Below are 17,837 nucleotides of genomic sequence, written 5' to 3'. Positions count from 1 at the left end.
AGGCTGAGTCAAAGTGGAAACAATGCCCAGTTGTGGATGTGTCTGGTGGTGAAAGTAAAGTCCGATGCTGTAAAGAGCAATATTGCATAGAAACCTGGCATGTTAGGTTCGTGAATCAAGGCAAATTGGAAGTGGTCAAACAGGAGATGGCAAGAGTGAATATTGACGTTTTAGGAATTAGTGAACTAAAATGGATGGGAATGGGAAATTTAATTCAGATGACCTTTATATCTACTACTATGGGCAAGAATCCCTTAGAAGAAATGGAGTAGCTCTCATAGTCAACAAAAGATTCCACAATGCAGTACTTGGGTGCAATATCAAAACGACAGAATGATCTCTGTTCATTTCCAAGGCAAACCATTCAGTAATCACAGTAATCCAACTCTATGCCCCAACAACTAATGCCAGAGAAGCTGAAGTTGAAAGGTTCTATAAAGACCTACAAGACTTTCTAGAACTAACACCAAAAAAACCACACAAAAAGATGTCCTTTTCATCATAGGGAACTGGAATACAAAAATAGGAAGTCAAGAGATGCCTGGAGTAACAGGCAAGTTTGACCTTGAAATACAAAAAGAAGCAGGGCAAAGGCTAACAGATTTACCAAGAGAACACACTGGTGATAGCAAACACCCTCCTCCAGCCACAAAAGAAACAACTCTACACATGGACATCACCAGATGGTCAATACCAAAATCAGACTGATTATATTCTTTGCAGCCTTAGATGTAGAAGCTCTATATAGTCAGCAAAAACAAGACTGGGAGCTGACTGTGACTCAGATCATGAACTCCTTATTGCCAAATTCAGACTTAAATTGAAGAACGTAGGGAAAACCAGTGGGCCATTAGGTATGATCTAAATCAGATCCCTTACGATTGTACTGTAGAAGTGACAAATAGATTCAAGGGTTTAGATCGCATAGACAGAGTGCCTGAAGAATTGTGTACAGAGGTTCTTAACATTGTGCAGGAGACTGTGACCAAAACCATCCCCAAGAAAAAGAAATGCAAAAAGGCAAAATGGTTGTCTGAGGAGGCCTTACAAAGAGCTGAGAAAAGAGAAGTGGAAGGCAAAGGAGAAAAGGAAAGATATACCCATTTAAATGCAGAGTTCCAAAGAATAGCAAGGAGAGATGAGAAAGACTTCCTAAGTGAAATAGAGATGCAAAGAAATAGAGGAAAACAATAGAATGGGAAAGACTAGAGATCTCCTTAAGAAAATTAGAGACACCAAGGGAACATCCAGACACAACTGAGCGACTGATCTGATCTGATCTGAAGGGAACATTTCATGTGAAGATAGGCACAGTAAAGACAGAAACAATGTGGACCTAACAGAAGCAGAAGATATTAAGAAGAGGTGGCAAGAATGCACAGAAGAACTACACAAAAAAGATCTTCATGACACCAGATGGTGTGATCGCTCACCTAGAGCCAGGCATCCTGGAATGTGAAGTCAAGTGGGCCTTAGGAAGCAACACTACGAACAATGTTAGTGGAGGTGATGGAATTCCAGTTGAACTATTTCAAATCCTAAAAGAGGATGCTGTGAAAGGGCTGCACTCAATATGCCAGCAAGTTTGAAAAACTCATCAGTGGCCACAGAACTGGAAAAGGTCAGTTTTCATTCCAATCCCAAAGAAAGGCAATTCCAAAGAATGCTCAAACTACCGCACAATTGCACTCATCTCACACACTAGCAAAGTAATACTTAAAATTCTCTAAGCCAGGCTTCAAGAGTACATGAACCGAGAACTTCCGGATATTAAAGCTGGATTTAGAAAAGGCAGAGGAACCAGAGATCAAATTGCCAATATCCGTTGGATCATCAAAAAAGCAAGAGAGTTCCAGGAAAACATCTACTTCTGCTTTGTTGACTATGTGAAAACCTTTGACTGTGTGGATCACAACAAACTGTGGAAAATTCTTAAAAAGATGGGAATACCAGACCACCTTACCTGCCTCCTGAGAAATCTGTATGCAAGTCAAGAAACAACAATTAGAACCAGACATGGAACAACAGACTGCTTCCAAATTGGGAAAGGAGTACATCGAGGCTGTATATTGTCACCCTGCTTATTTGACTTACATGCAGAGTACATCATGTGAAATGCCAGGCTGGATGAAGCACAAGCTGGAATCAAGATTGCCGGGAGAAATATCAGTAACCTCAGATATGCAGATGATACCACTCTAATGGCAGTAAGCAAAGAGGAACTAAAGAGCCTCTTGATAAAAGTGAAAGAGGAGACTGAAAAAGCTGGCTTAAAACTCAACATTCAAAAAACGAAGATCATGGCATCTGGTCCCATGGGGAAACAATGGAGACAGTGACAGACTTTATTTTTGGGCTCTAAAATCACTTTAGATGGTGACTGCAGCCATGAAATTAAAAGATGCTTGCTCCTTGGAAGAAAAGCTGTGACAAACCTAGACAAACCTAGACAGTGTATTAATAAGCAGAGTATAATGGCAAAACTTTGCTAAAAAAAATCCATCTAGTCAAAGCTATGGTTTTTCCAGTAGTCATGTATGGATGTGAGAGTTGGACCATAAAGAAAGCTGAGCACTGAAGAATTTATCCTTTTGAACTGTGGTGCTGGAGAAGACTCTTGAGGGTCCTTTGGACTGCAAGGAGATCCAACCAGTCCATCCTAAAGGAGATCAGCCCTGGGTGTTCATTGGTAGGACTGATGTTGAAGCCGAAACTCCAATACTTTGGCCACCTGATGCGAAGAGCTGACTCATTTGAAAAGACCCTGATGCTGAGAATGATTGAAGGCAGGAGGAGAAGGGGACAACAGAGGATGAGATGGTTGGATGGTATCACTGACTCAAGGGACATGAGTTTGATAAGCTCTGAGAATTGATGAAGGACAGGGAACCCTAGCATACTGCAGTCCATGGGGTCACAAAGAGTAGGACAGAATTGAAGGACTGAACAACAATAACAAAAAGCACATGAAAAAATTTATCATCTTAACCATTTTCAAGTGTACATTGCAGTAGTAATATAAGTATATTTGCATTGTTGTGTAACAGATCTTCAGAACTATTTTACCTTGCAAATTTGAAACTATATAACCATTCACCAACCCCTCTTGCATCCCCATTCTACTTTGTCTCTATGAATTTGACCACTTTTGTATGATACACTTTTAATAAGCCCCGTCTCCTGTGGTGCCACTTATTTACAGAGTGTTGCTTAATGTCATGCTGTGTTCCAAATTACTAAAACAGATGTGAGCCCTGATACCTAGGACATTATATGCAAAACATCAGTCTCAGTTCAGTTGATCAGTCGTGTCTGACTCTTTGCAACCCCATGGACTCCAGTATGCCAGGCTTCCCTGTCCATCACCAACTCCCAGGGCTTACTCAAACTCATGTCCATAGAGTTGGTGATGCCATCCAGCCATCTCATCTGTCATCCCCTTCTCCTGCCACCTTCAATCTTTCCCAGCATCAGGGTCTTTTCCAATGAGTCCATTCTTCGCATCAGGTAGCCAAAGTATTGGGAGTTTCAGCTTCAGCATCAGTCCTTCCAATGAATATTCAGGACTGATTTCCTTTAGGATGGACTGGTTGGATCTCCTTGAAGTCCAAGGGACTATCAAGAGTCTTATCCAACCCCACAGTTAAAAAGCATCAATTCTTCAGTACTCAGCTTTCTTTATAGTCCAACTCTCAAATATCCGCACATGACGACTGGAAAAACCATAGTTTTGACTAGACAGACCTTTGGTGGCAAAGTAATGTTTCTGCTTTTTAATATGCTGTCTAGGTTGGTCACAGCTTTTCTTCCAAGGAGCAAACGTCTTTTAATTTCATGGCTGCAGTCACTATCTTCAGTGATTTTGGAGCCCCCAAAATAAAGTCTCTCACTATTTCCCCATCTCTTTGCCATGAAGGGATAGTGACCGGATGCCATGATCTTCGTTTTTTGAATGTTGAGTTTTAAGCCAGCTTTTTCACTCTTCCTCTTTCACTTTCATCAAGAGGCTCTTTAGTTCCTCTTCACGTCCTGCCATAAGGGTGGTGTCATCTGCATATCTGAGGTTACTGATATTTCTCCCGGCAGTCTTGATTCCAGCTTGTGCTTCGTCCAGCCCAGCATTTTGCATGATGTATTCTGCACATAAGTAATTAATTTTGTTTATAGAATTCTTAAAAAATTATTAGTAGCTGTTAGCTAGAATGCATATAAGATTTTATTGTTTGTTCTGGATAGTAAAGCATCACAAATATATTTCTTGCTGTCCGGCAGCATATATTACATTCTTTTGAAGCTGGCATATAGGAAGTGGGTTTTTTTTTTTTTTTTGGTTTGTTTTTCAAATTATAAAAATAGTAAAACTTGGGATTCACCTGGTGGTCCAGTGGCTAAGACTCCACACTCCCAGTGCAGGGGACACAGGTTTGGTCCCTTGTCATGGAGCTAGATCCCACATGCTGCAGATAAGACTTTGCATGTTGCAACTAAAGATCCTGCATACTGCAATGAGGATCAAGAATCCTGCATGCCACAATTAAGACCCAGTGTGGTCAAATAAATACATATTAAATAAATAAGTAAAAGCATTATATTAAAAATAATAAAACTGTAAATTTGGAAACTTAGACAAGTTTTGAAAGAAAGAGACAAGTCACTCTGATCTCATCTACTTCTAGACAACTGTTAACTTATTTTCTCTTAGGCTTTTTGTGAATTTTTAATTTTAATACATTTATATTTTTGGATTCTGGTAATGTAACATCTTCATTAGTATTTTTCCAGGTGTTGTAATTTTGATAATCCTTACTTTAAAATATTGTATAATATTACATTTATATATATATATATAAATATACATATATGCAAGTATATAATTGTTTCTTTCTCCTCCCTGGACATTTAGGTGTTTCTGCTTTTTTGATTCATGTGTGTAGCATCTCATGTTCTAGATTTAAATAATTAACTTTTACTGAAAAAAACATTTAAGAATGGGAATGATACCCATAAAAATAAAATGTCCAAAAATGGAAGGAAATAGTCTAAGATAGAGCCTCTTATGGACCAATGGTTTCCACAAGTCTTTTCCCACCCCGCTACCTGCATTCCCCACTTCACAACACATACATTCACTCACACACACACACACACACAAACACTCATATACACACATGTACACATACATACAGCACTAAATTCTTCCTCCAGGAAAGAGTCTTCTTTCGCAATAGTGGGGGACCTTTGGCCTTTTAAAATGCTCTAAATAGGTCTAGAGATTTCAGCCTGATGGCTGCTTTAAAGTTGGAGTTTGAGAAGAGGAATAAGAATATTTAATAGTTAAGAATTAAAAATAAAAATATTTTTATTCTCCTTCTTAAACATAGCATAGTAGGTGATAGAGTGAGGGAAGAAACCCTCTAGTGATCAGAGTAAATTTGAGGTATCTATGGAGAATGTGCTTTATTCTCTGTCCATTTTTCCCCACTTGGCCCATTCTTCACTTTGTTCATCATCTTACTACTTTTTAGAAAGAAGAATCCAGTTTACTACAACTTCCTAAATCTCCCAAGAAATCACCTAGAGTAAAGACAGCAGTTTATAAACCTTGGAAGAGTGAGTCTTTGAATCCAGTTTCTTCTAAGGATGATGTGATTGAGAAAGGGTAGGTGCAGCTTTCTGTGTCCCAGTGCTTTTCTGCAATGGTAAGATGTTTGAAAAATTTAAAGATTAAATAGAAATTGAAAATGAATACTTTTCTTTTTTTACATGGGTTCTTATATTTCAGGGATAGATATTAGAGTTATACTCCCATGCATACTCTAAATTAAGAGCAGAACTCGAGACTAGTAATATTTCTCAAATTTGAGAACTCAAAATACTAATAATATTCTGCTTATTTAATGTAGTATACTTTAAAAATTCATTTAGAGTTGCCCATCTGTTTGCCCTTTTCATTGTTCTTTATTTAAAATGGAATTCTTTTCCTTCAGCCTGAAAAAATACCCTTTGGTATTAACTTTGGTGTGGGGTCTGCTGGTGGATAGTTCTTTGTTTAGTGATTTATTAGCTCACATTTACTCTTTTTTACTGAGATAAAATTTACCTATTGTAAAATTCACCATTTTAATCACGATCAGGTATAAAATTCAGTGGTTTTTAGTTATGTTTACATGGTTATAAAACTATCATCACTATGTAATTCCGAAACAACTCATCACCCGAAAAAGCAGCTCCGTGTCTCTAGCAGCCACTCCTCATTCTCCCCTCCCCCAATGCCGGGCAATCACTCGTCTGCGTAGGCTCTGTGCCTCTCTTTTCCAAGGCCAGAGAGAGAGGGGCTCAGATACCAAGGTGGTGAGGCTTCCTTGGCGGCGAAATAGGACAGTTCTTCCTGAGTCAGAATGGAAGGAAATAAGGATGGGTATGAAAGTGAAAGTGACGTCACTCAGTCGCGTCCAACTCTTCGCAGCCTCATGGACTGTAGCCTACCAGGCTTCTCCATCCATAGGATTTTCCAGGCCGGAGTACTGGAGTGGGTTGCCATTTCCTTCTCCAGAGGATCTTCCCAACTCAGGGATTGAACCCAGGTCTCCCACATTGTAGGCAGACGCTTTTACCATCTGATCTACCAGGGAAGTCAAGGATGGGTATTGGTGGATATATTTGTTGATAGATAAATTTGAAATGCTTTCAGCTGCAAATAACAGAAAAGTTGATCAACAGTGGCTTAGAAAAATTTGATTTTTTTTTTCCGCAGAACGAGAAATCTGAGTGTAAGCAACTGCCAGTGTCCATTCACCAGATCAGGAGTATCAAGGCTTAAAACTTTGTAATGCTCTTGGCCATTCCTTTGCAGTCAGTAGAGTCACAGTTCCTGACATCAGGCTTTCAAATCATAAAGAAGGAAGGGGGCAGTATCTATTAATTCTCTCCCTGTAGTCGGGAAAGCAGGCTTTCATAGAAGCTCCCCAGCAGACTTAACTTTTTATCTCATTAGTCACAGCTGGGTTACACAACCATTTGTCCCTCCCTGGTGTCTTTTTAAGGGAATATTTAGCTTTTTTAGTATTTCATGGTGCTGGTGATAGAATCATGTTGCTGGACATGGGTGTTGAGTTAGCTGGTCGATTAATAGTGTCTGCTACATGAGGGAGGGGAAACTGAAGCATATTGTACCTACATTTTGTCTGAGAAGAAACTGCAGAGTAACCTGCTGGTGGGTTAGAGTTGAGGGAGATTGATGAATTGGAAGAAGCATGTTTTATGGAACTGGAAAGTGAGGTTTGGAATGATTGCATTGGCCTGTGGGAGAGGGAACTGGATGAGAAAATGTAAAAAGATAAGGTCCAAAGTCATTAGGTCTAACTCCAGAGTCTTCTGTTATCTCATCTCAAGCTACCACATATAAACCCTTATGAGAGCCACCTGTTAGGAGGATTAAATATATTCATATGAATTATTTCTGGCACAGCGTTTGGCATGTAGTTTAGCTTTTAGTGTCCTCTTGCCCTAAGAAAATTAGTCAACTTTCTGCATTTTAAACAAGACTTTCTCTGCTTACCTTCATATATTGCTCACTATTCTCCCCATCTGAAGAATCCCTTTACACATAGAGAGAATGTATCTTCCACCAATTATTCAGGAAAAAAATCTCATTTCTTTTATTACTAACATAGCTCCAAAGGACTTCTCATTATTACACACCCATAGTTTTATTATCCATCCCAGACATTTGGCATTTGTGATACATTCACAAATCCATTCAACCAGCATTTATCTTATTGAGAGTCATCTTTCTGTATGACTATACTTCATTTTCTCAACTTCCTCTTGAGGGCTGGACTTGATGCTTTTTTTTAACTAGTTCTCACAGTGCTTAGAAGCAGTCCTAAGATTTAGTACATGTATACCAAAGGTGCTTAAAATATTTGTTGATTAATTAGTTCTCATCCCTATAATAGGTCAAGGCACATGTCAGAAAGCAGCAAAGTTATTCGTTTAACATCTTTTACTGACATTTCTGAATGTCTGAAGCCCCAGCTGGATAGAAGATATACCTATACAGAAGAACCTTTGGTAAGTAATTGGAGGACTAATTTGACTCTTCATTTTACCTAATCAATGTCCCCTGACTTTAGAAAATTTTTATTTATTTACCATAATAATTTTTTTTCTTTATTGAACAAAAATTTATTTTTTACTTCCAAAAGGATTTTTATAAAAGTTTCTTTTTAAAAATTTATTTATTAATAATTTATTTATTATTAATTAATAATTTTATTTATTTTAATTGGAGGATAATTACTTTACAGTATTGCATTGATTTCTTCCAAACATCACATTCTTATACAAAAACTTCCCATTTCCTTTTGTAACACCATGTTCCTATATACTCCATTGATTACTGTTTTCACAAACAGCCACGTTCTCGTTTTGGTATGATCACACCTCAGACACAAAATAAGACCCTCTAGGATATTTCATGTTATGTTTTAGAAGCTTAGAATTTTTATAAAGCTCAGTATTTCCAGACTATAGTTACCTTGATAATGTGGATTTAACACACCAGTTCTAAATGAAAATTTTACATTCTCTAACAGTTACACTTTAGGAGAAACCTTGGTAGTCCTAATATTGTCTGAACACTTAGATATAATTTTATACTATTTATTTTATTCTAAGCAAACAAGTCTCTTTTTCTTCTATTTAGTATTTTTCTTACCCAAATAATGACTTTTTAGTTTTGGAATGCCAGTGGTTAAACATCATAAAAACATTAAATTTTTACCTCACAGTTTGTAATGTAGGGGAATAAAGGGAGATTATAAAGCAAGAGCAGGAACCTGACTTAAACCCTAAATCACCCATGCCACAGCTGTCTTATTACAGGGAAGTGCGAGTTTCGCACAACAAATAGCAAAGAGCTCATGTGGATACTGGATACCCTTTCTTATTTTAGAGCTACTCTTGTGCTTGGAGAAATAGCCAGTTTTCTATGTTTCAAAAACGGTGTTAGGCTTGCCAGCATTGTTGGCAGAGAAGCCCATAAATAGCAAAGTTTTATGAGAATTTATACTGCCTTTCCACTTGAAGGCCATGACCTTATGGGGTGAGACTGTCCAGAGAGGGACCTCATAAGGACAGTTAATGAGTAGCACTGAGAGGCCTTGAAGATATTTCTTTTTATAACTCTCTTAGCAGCAACTCAAGGCTAAAATAACAGTAAACATGTAGGAAAGAGGCCACCAACGGAGATTTGGAAGACTCCTAAAATGGTATCACTGTGCCTGAAATATGAAAATAGTTGAGGTTGGGAAGTCAGTTTAACATTAAGTTTGAAATCAGATTGGTTTATAATAGAATGAACTCTGCAGCTAGAGTTGGCTCCGTAAACAAATTTTGTGTGACAGTCAGATGCAACATACTGCATTAATTACATATATGGTACAAAAATAAAATAAAACAGTCCCGTGGGGAAATGACAGCCTGGCAGAATTTGTGAAACTCTGTTGTTGTACAATGTCATAAAAAAACTACAATGTTTCTGGGTGAATAATTCACTTCTGTTTGGTTATCTAGATTAAAACCATGGGTGATGGTGCCTTGGGAGGATTTGACATGGAGAGTTTGTTGCAATCTTTGTATGTAGAAAATAGAGCTGGATTCTTCTTTACTAAATTCTGCGAGAACTCAGGGAACAAGGTAGAAGATAGTTATTTTAAATCTGATTTTCTACTTTTATTTAAAATGAGAGATTGAAATAGTTTAATGCTCAAGTAATTATATTTCATTTTAAAATTCCCATTTCTTCTTGTAAAAAATTTCATGCTAAATTATCTAGTAAAAATGTAAATATCTTAGCTATAATTCTCTTTGGTTTACTATCCTACTAAAATTACAAAGAAAAGTACAGATAGATAAGGATTGACCTGCATTATTAACAATTGATTTCTTTCATGTAACTTTATTTCAATGTAATATATATTAACTTTAGAGCTAATTTCTATCAGTCCCTTAATTTTTATTTTTAATAACTCTAGCAATTACAATTGCAGTGAATAGTGACAAACTTATTTCAAGGCTTTTTGTTTTGTTTGTTTCTTAGTCATCACAACAGCCTTTATTTTGTTCAGATAAGTATTTCATTAGCTCAGTTATTAGAGTAGCTTTTACTTCTGATATGATATACATTTGCCATGTATATCAAGATGCTTTCAGATTTTAGTTTCATGTCGTAGATATGTGATTACTCTGTATTTACTAGAACGCTTAACTTTTTAAATGACCAATTATGTGAGAAACATATATGCAAAAATATAATTTAGTGACAGTACTCATATTTTGTGTGTTGCCTGTTTGTGATAGAAGATAAAACCATCTTAAACTGAACCTGATTTATAGTAACAGCAAAGAGCTAAACAATTACTTGTATTTGAAATTAGGGCTTTGTAGAGTTTTAATAATGATGGTAATAATTTATGTACCTTCTCCATCTGCAGTTGTGGAAGAACTGTGTGTACTTTTGGTTTGACCTACAAGCTTATCATCAGCTTTTCTACCAAGAAACCCTTCACCCTTTTAAAGTATGCAAGCAAGCTCAAGTAAGTAGTAAATAATGTTGGTTCAATGTGACATTCTCAGAACACAGAAATGAAAAGTTTCGTCCAGCCTCAAATAAGAGAAATCTAGGAGTGAGGGCGAAAAGGCAGTGGTTAAATTGTTTCCATTGAATTACTTTATTTAAATATCAGCAGAATATTGTTTTATAGTCTGATTTGTAGACTCTCAGTTTTATCTATCAATATTTTATTTGGTTTGCCTTATTTTCTCTTTGCTGCCGATTAATTGTTCTTCCAGTAAAGAACATGTTATCTTTTTTTTCTCAAGTATGTCTTTTTGCTTTGGTTGTGAGTGACTTAAAAGAGAACCCTGAGGGGGACTTGTAATGAATTACTGAAGTGATTGGGAGCAGCGGCGTTAACCAAAGCTACTCTGTGAGCTTCCTGCAGCAATCAGCTGTTGGAGACACTTAGGCTGTTGGTGTGCGTGTCTAATGAGGGGGAAAGGATGTCGACTGACTCCTTGTGTCGTCACGGCCCTGTGTCATCACCTGGGCCTCTGTGCTACACACCATATAAGACAGATACTCAGAGCTGGAGAAAAGAGCATCTTTAGACCTCTTGAAAGCAAAATAGAGGATGAAGAACAGGATTCTCTGCAGAGAGAGAGAAACAATAGCCACTTTTTGAGGCGAAAAGGAAAGGGAATAAAATTATGACCTAAGCTAACTTGTCTTTTCAGTTTTTATTCTTAGGCTCTCCCGATCCTTTATGGAGAGAGGTCATCAAGCCTAGAAGACTGCTAATCTCTTCTATGTCCCTTTTCCACTTAAGTGATTCTTGTAATTCTGAAATAACCTCATTATAGAGGAACTTTCTCTAAACACTGCTGAGGAGATTAGCTTCATCACATTGTTCCTTCTCTTATCATAATCCTGTTCAGAACATCAGAGAGCACTGCTAGGCATTGGTTGTTAGCCACCGCCCTGACTTTGGTATTAGTAACTATGTTTTATGAATCAGCTGACGGAGCTTTGTACTTTTGTACCACAAGAATAAGGGCTTCAGTTCCTACACGGCCCAGATCTGGCCCCATGACATCATGAAGTTATATCTCTAATTTGCCAGCACCATTTTCTGAGACCACACAGTTGGGTCTTCTGCTTGTTAATCCTTCACCTGTAACTCTCTACTTATCCTTCTTCCCCTAACCTATTGCCCTGACAGTTAAAGTGCCACCTGTTATTTTTATTATGTTTTCACTACTACAAAACTTGCTCTTCCAAAAGTCTTCAGCTGCTCAAGTAAGGAGGTTTTTCTGTTGCTGTTGTAATCACAGTATTTCCATATACTTGTAGAAGTGGGAGTTCTGTTTGAGTTTGGTAGATGTTAATTCTTTGTAATGGCATTCAACCAGCTATAAATGATTGTGAAACAAGATACACTCAAATTTTGGTTATTCTGAGATGGATTACTCTGTTTGGGGATTATCAAGGCCCATAAACTTTTTATCCTTCTCTAGCTTCTCTTTTGAGGAATCAAAACAGAGTGGGCGGAGGGGAGTGTTGGAGACATTGGTTTTAGTTTAATTGGGAGGAATAAAAGGAGCAAATCATGTGATCTTTTTGACTTGCTTGCTTTTTGCATCTGTGGCTATTTTATTTTTCTGTTAGTGGAGCAGCTGTCTAAATTGGCTTAGGTTTTAATTATCCGAGATTTCTGTGTCTCCAGATGTAAGAATTGCTTCTAATACCATAACCCTATATAGATTTGTTTCACAATATGAAACACCTTTTGTTTCTTTAGATTCAAAAATAGAAATGCTGTATAACTTCCTTCAGGGGTACATTTACAATACAGATCTCTGGATTGATCATGCCAGTGGCAGAACAGTTGGCACTGCGTTAAAGTTGCTGTGAATTTGGTTTTTGTACATCTGAAAAACTGTATAGTAAGAGACCAAGAGTTGATTATAAAAGACTTACATGCTTTTCTGTTTGCTGATCAGCAAATTACTTACCTTGAAATTTTATTACCTCAAGAAGTATTGGAGAAATATCTGCAGGCAAACTAGATGGGAGGTCAGTGACAGTGACTTAGCATGACGAGCTATGGTCCAAGAGTTTGAACTACAGTCTTGGGTACATCCTGAAGGTTTCTTTGCAGCACAGCTTCAAGACAGCATAGTTCAGTTAGAAACCGAATGAAATGGTCTTGGCAAGAGGGATTGGAATCACCACCAGGATTCAGAGATACAGTCTTTGATCCCAGCAACAACTTGCCAGGGGACCATCTGTCACTGCCAAGGTTAGGAGCCACCAGTAGTCCTACAGCTTTCTTTAATGTCGCATACTTGCTTCAGTAAGGCTTCCCTTGGGGCTCTGCAGTAAAGAATCCACCTGCAACGCAGGAGACTCAGGTTCAATCCCTGGGTCCGGAAGATACCCTGGAGAAGGAAATGGCAACCCATTCCAGTATTCTTGCCTGGGAAATCCCGTGGACAGAGCAGCCTGGCAGGCTACAATCCATGGGGTCGCAAATGAGTCAGACATGACTTGTAAGTGACTAAACAACCACAACTTGCTTCATGACAGAGCACTACGACAGAATAGAGTGGGTCTCAGTTCCACTGTCTTTTGTAACTTCTTCCATGTTTGTAGAACTCTTTAAAAGAAACTGTGTCCTAACAAAAACTACACGTTTAAAAATTACCACTTTCCATAGCATATACATTGAGATTTAAAAACTTTAGTAAACTTGTATGGTGCAGAAATATTATAAATGTTTACACATACACACACACAAACATGTTCAAAATTAAAAGTCAATGGGAAGGATGAAGAGAGAAAAAACAGTAAAAATAAAAGCATAGGAGAAAAGTTATTTGGAAATTGTAGGAACTAATGAGTAAAGAGAGTAGATAAGAATGAAATGGATGTGAGGAATAAGAGGATTGCTAGGTAAATCCACAGCACTTTTACCACACAGTACTGTTTAATATAAAGATATTCTTGCAGCAATGTGAGATTTTTGTCTTGAATTGAACATCAGGGTAACACATTTTTTATTGAAGTATAGTTTATTTATGATATTTCAGGTATATAGCAAAGTGATCAGAATATTATATATTAATTTGTCTTATACCCACCAAGTAGTCTTGAGTATATTTTTGATTACAGCCAATGCTGTGTAGATTTATTCACGCACAGATATCTTGCTTACTCTTGGTTTTTGCATCACATTCCTTCATTTGGGTTTGATTTCTGAACAATAGCTTTTAGTAGGTTTTTCGTTAGGATTTCCTAGTGGTAAAATATCTCTCAGGTTTTGTTTGTCTGAAAATGTCTGTTCTCTCGTTGATCATTTAGTTGAATATAGAATTCTAGGTGGGAAGTTTTCTCTTAGCACTTTGCAGATATTATTCTGTGTTATGGTTTTTCTATTGCTATTATTGAAGAGTTTGCTGTTGCTCCTCTCAGGGAGGATTTTTTAATCATTGCTTTTATAATCTTCCCCTTGACCTTGGGGTTCTATATGTTACCTCAATATATTTACTACAATTATCTTTCTTGGGTCTAAGTTGTTTCTAGAATCTGAGGAATCATATCTTTCATCAATTCTGGAAAATTCTCAGCCATTATTTCTCTCAGTCTTTCTAATTAGTTTTTCTGGATTCTCCGATCAATGTGTTCTCTGGATTCTTTGGTCAGTTTTGGTGTTTTCCAGCCTATCTTATATCTCTCTTAGTCTCTCAAGTCTTTCCATCTTATAACATCTGTGTTATATGTTATAAACCGAACTAGATCAATTTTCTTTGATCTGTTGTCTGGTTCATGTATTATTTCTTCAGCAGATTTCAATTTGCTGTTTAACCCATCCATTGAGTTAAATCATTTAAGGAACTGCTTTTTTTTTTTATTAGACATTCTACTTGTATTTTTAAACCTTCCTGTTGTTTTATCTTTTTGTCTTTTTCTTCATGTTTTTATATCTCCTTTTATATCTCTAAGCATTTTAAACATGTTTCATAGTCTGTAGCTGTGTTATCTATTCCTGCATGAGAATATTAATATAACATTGTAGCTTAAATAGCACACATTTATTACCTCTCAGTTAATACAGGTAGGGAATCTGGACACAGCTTTGCTGGGTCCTCCACAAGGCTGTAAATCAGGATATTGACCAGCACCGGTTGCTCATCTGGGGCTCAACTGGAGAAAGGTCTGCTTCGGTACTCACATGGTTGGTAGCATTCAGTTCCTTGCAGGTCACCAGAATAAGAACTCAGTTTTTGCTGGCTGTTAGCTAGCAGCCACTTCAGCTCTCTGACATGTGGTGCTCTCCACATGGCAGATCACAGTGTGGCAGCTCATTTCTCAAAAAACAGCAAGGATGATAGTTTCTTAGTAAAACTGGTATTAAGTAACATACCAGCATGTAATGTAATCATGTACTCATAAGCACATAAATCTCATCACTGCTGCTTTATTCTGTGGGTTAGAAGCAAGCTATATGTTATGCCCACACTTCGGGGGAGAGAGTTATGAGAGGGAATGACACTGGGTGACACTGTGTTTGCAGGAGCCACCCTAGAGTCTGGCTGCTATGGTATCCAGTAATTCCACAATTTGTAATTCTTGGGAGAACTGATTCTTCTATTTATTATTTCTGCTGACATGGTGGATTCTTTCTTTGTGTGTATTGTAATTTTGACTTATGAGCTCTTATGGTGAGATTTTTGTCTGTGGCGCTTCTGCTAGGCACATTTTTAATGCCAATTTATCATCTTGGAGTTTCTTCATTTGACAAGTGTAATCTTGAAAACCAAACCCAAATGATGATAAACTCATGATAGTGAATCCTCAGGAGATATATATTTTTTTAATATATATATACACAGTATAAGCCAAGACAAGCAAGCTTCTTTTTGTTTCTTGGGCTTGGTAGGCGTATATAGGTACATCTTTTCCCACTCTTCATTTCACTTTGTGTGTACCCTTCAAGGACCATAGTGTGTCTATGGGGGTCAGTGTCACATTTTCACTTTGTGAGGGCCCAAGGCTTTGCCTCCTGTACCCTGTGGCTCTTACCACCCACATCCTTAACTCACCCTGTAGTTGTCTCATCATCAGCTCATGTTTAGCACCCTGGTTTTCAGTACACTCCTTAATTTTGACCCATGGTAATTTTCCTAACTACCCCAGCTATGCATTTAATAGGATATTAGTTATACTTTACCAATATTTCTAGGCAGTTTATAGAGAAAAAATTTTCAAGTAATCTAACCTGGCAACATACCAAAAAAGGTATGTTGTTTGAGTCTCTACAAGAGGTGGTCATGTATTTTCTAATTTAATACCCATAGTAAAAATGTGAAGTGAAAATGTTAGTTGCTCAGTCGTGTCCAACTCTTTGAGACCCCACAGACTATAGCCAGCCAGGCTCCTCTGTCCATGGAATTTTCCGGGCAAGAATACTGGAGTGGGTAGCCATTCGCTTCTCCCGGGGATCTTCCTAACCCAGGGAATGAAGCCGGGTCTCCTGCATTGCAGGCAGATTCTTTACCATCTGAGCCATCAGGGAATGCCTAGGATGTGAAGCATTTGTAACCTATTTTTATAGATAAAGAAGAATCTAGATCTCTGAAATATTACCCTTGCTAGTATTTCATAGCTGGGAACAAAATTAAGCTCAAACTTGAGGTGCAGAACCTACTTCATTGCTATACTTTGCCTTCCCCGCTCTACGTATAAAACCTCATGTCTATCTCAGAGGACTTGGTAAGGTCTGCATTAGATAATGTAGGTGAAAATATTTTGTAGTTTAATGCAGAGCACTCTGAAGTAAGTAGGTATTATTAGAGTCACGACTTAATGTTAACCTCAGATATGCAGATGACACCACCCTTATGGCAGAAAGTGAAGAACAACTAAAGAGCCTCTTGATGAAAGTGAAAGAGGAGAGTGAAAAAGTTGGCTTAAAACTCAACATTCAGAAAACGAAGATCATGGCATCTGGTCCCATCACTTCATGGGAAACAGATGGGGAAACAGTAGAAACAGTGGCTGACTTTATTTTGGGGGGCTCCAAAATCACTGCAGATGGTGATTGCAGCCAGGAAATTAAAAGACGCTTACTCCTTGGAAGTAAAGTTATGACCAACCTAGATAGCATATTCAAAAGCAGAGACATATTACTTTGCCAACAAAGGTTCATCTAGTCAAGGCTATGGTTTTTCCAGTGGTCATGTATGGATGTGAGAGTTGGACTATAAAGAAAGCTGAGCGCCGAAGAATAGATGCTTTTGAACTATGGTGTTGGAGAAGACTCTTGAGAGTCCCTTGGACTGCAAGGAGATCCAACCACTCCATCCTAAAGGAGATCAGCCCTGGGTGTTCATTGGAAGGACTGATGTTGAAGCCGAAACTGCAATATTTTGGCCACCTGATGCGGAAAGCTGACTCATTTGAAGAGACCCTGATGTTGGGAAAGATTGAAGGCAGGAGAAGGGGACAACAGAGGATGACATGGTTGGATGGCATCACCAACTCAATGGACATGAGTTTGGGTGGACTCCAGGAGTTGGTGACAGACAGGGAGGCCTGGCGTGCTGTAGTTCATGGGGTCGCAAAGAGTCGGACACAACTGAGCGACTGAACTGAACTGAACTTAAAGTTCTATCAATTACCTGGTTAATGGGGAAGGAAGACAGGAATTTGAAGAAACTGAAGCAAATAAGATGGAAGAACAGTAATTCCTAAACCAATAGCTATTCATTCAACTAAATACTATAGTTTATTCTGAGATTCAAAATATCGCTTAAAACATTTTTCATAGAACTACAACCTTGTAAACTATATTTTATAATATTGTTACTTAATTAATTAGCAGAGAGCCTGCTATGTGCCAAGTAATGTTCTGTGAATACAGATATGATTAGGACAAAGTTCTCAGCTTAAAGAGCTTACTCTGTAGTGGGGGAGAGAGATAATTACAAATGGAGGTACGTCAGCCAGGTTTAAAATAAAACGAGATAGTGGCATCTTAGGGGAGGGGAAAGTCACTCAGCTGTGTCCAACTCTTTGCAACCCCTCCTGGCATGTAGCCTGCCAGGCTCTGTCCATGGAATTCTCCAGGCAAGAATACTGGAGTGGGTAGCTATTTCCTTCTCCAGGGAATGGCATCTTAAGTGAAAATTACATAAGTTCCTTCTTTACCAGCAGATAAATGTTGGTTATCATTAAAAAAAAAAAAAATCAACTTCTTTTCAGATACTTGAAG

At 37.9% G+C, this 17,837-nt stretch overlaps 1 protein-coding gene across 3 annotated transcripts in view; it reads left to right on the top strand.

Annotated features, from left to right (window-relative positions):
* RGS22 (regulator of G protein signaling 22) overlaps nucleotides 1-17,837 on the top strand; it is a 145,452-nt gene that overhangs the window by 58,030 nt on the left and 69,585 nt on the right. For 2 of the 3 annotated variants that reach the window (XM_070383039.1, XM_070383041.1), the window contains 4 exons: nucleotides 5,526-5,659; nucleotides 7,959-8,073; nucleotides 9,577-9,699; nucleotides 10,497-10,598. In XM_070383039.1, coding sequence (XP_070239140.1) covers nucleotides 5,526-5,659; nucleotides 7,959-8,073; nucleotides 9,577-9,699; nucleotides 10,497-10,598 — 474 coding nt within the window. The remainder of the gene's footprint in view (nucleotides 1-5,525; nucleotides 5,660-7,958; nucleotides 8,074-9,576; nucleotides 9,700-10,496; nucleotides 10,599-17,837) is intronic. The other variant, XM_070383040.1, reaches the window with a different exon arrangement.

Source organism: Bos mutus, chromosome 14 (genome assembly GCF_027580195.1).
Source record: "Bos mutus isolate GX-2022 chromosome 14, NWIPB_WYAK_1.1, whole genome shotgun sequence".
In the NCBI taxonomy this organism is placed as follows: domain Eukaryota; kingdom Metazoa; phylum Chordata; class Mammalia; order Artiodactyla; family Bovidae; genus Bos; species Bos mutus.
Note: the sequence above shows the minus strand (reverse complement) of the source record. Positions and strands in the feature narration are given on the sequence as shown.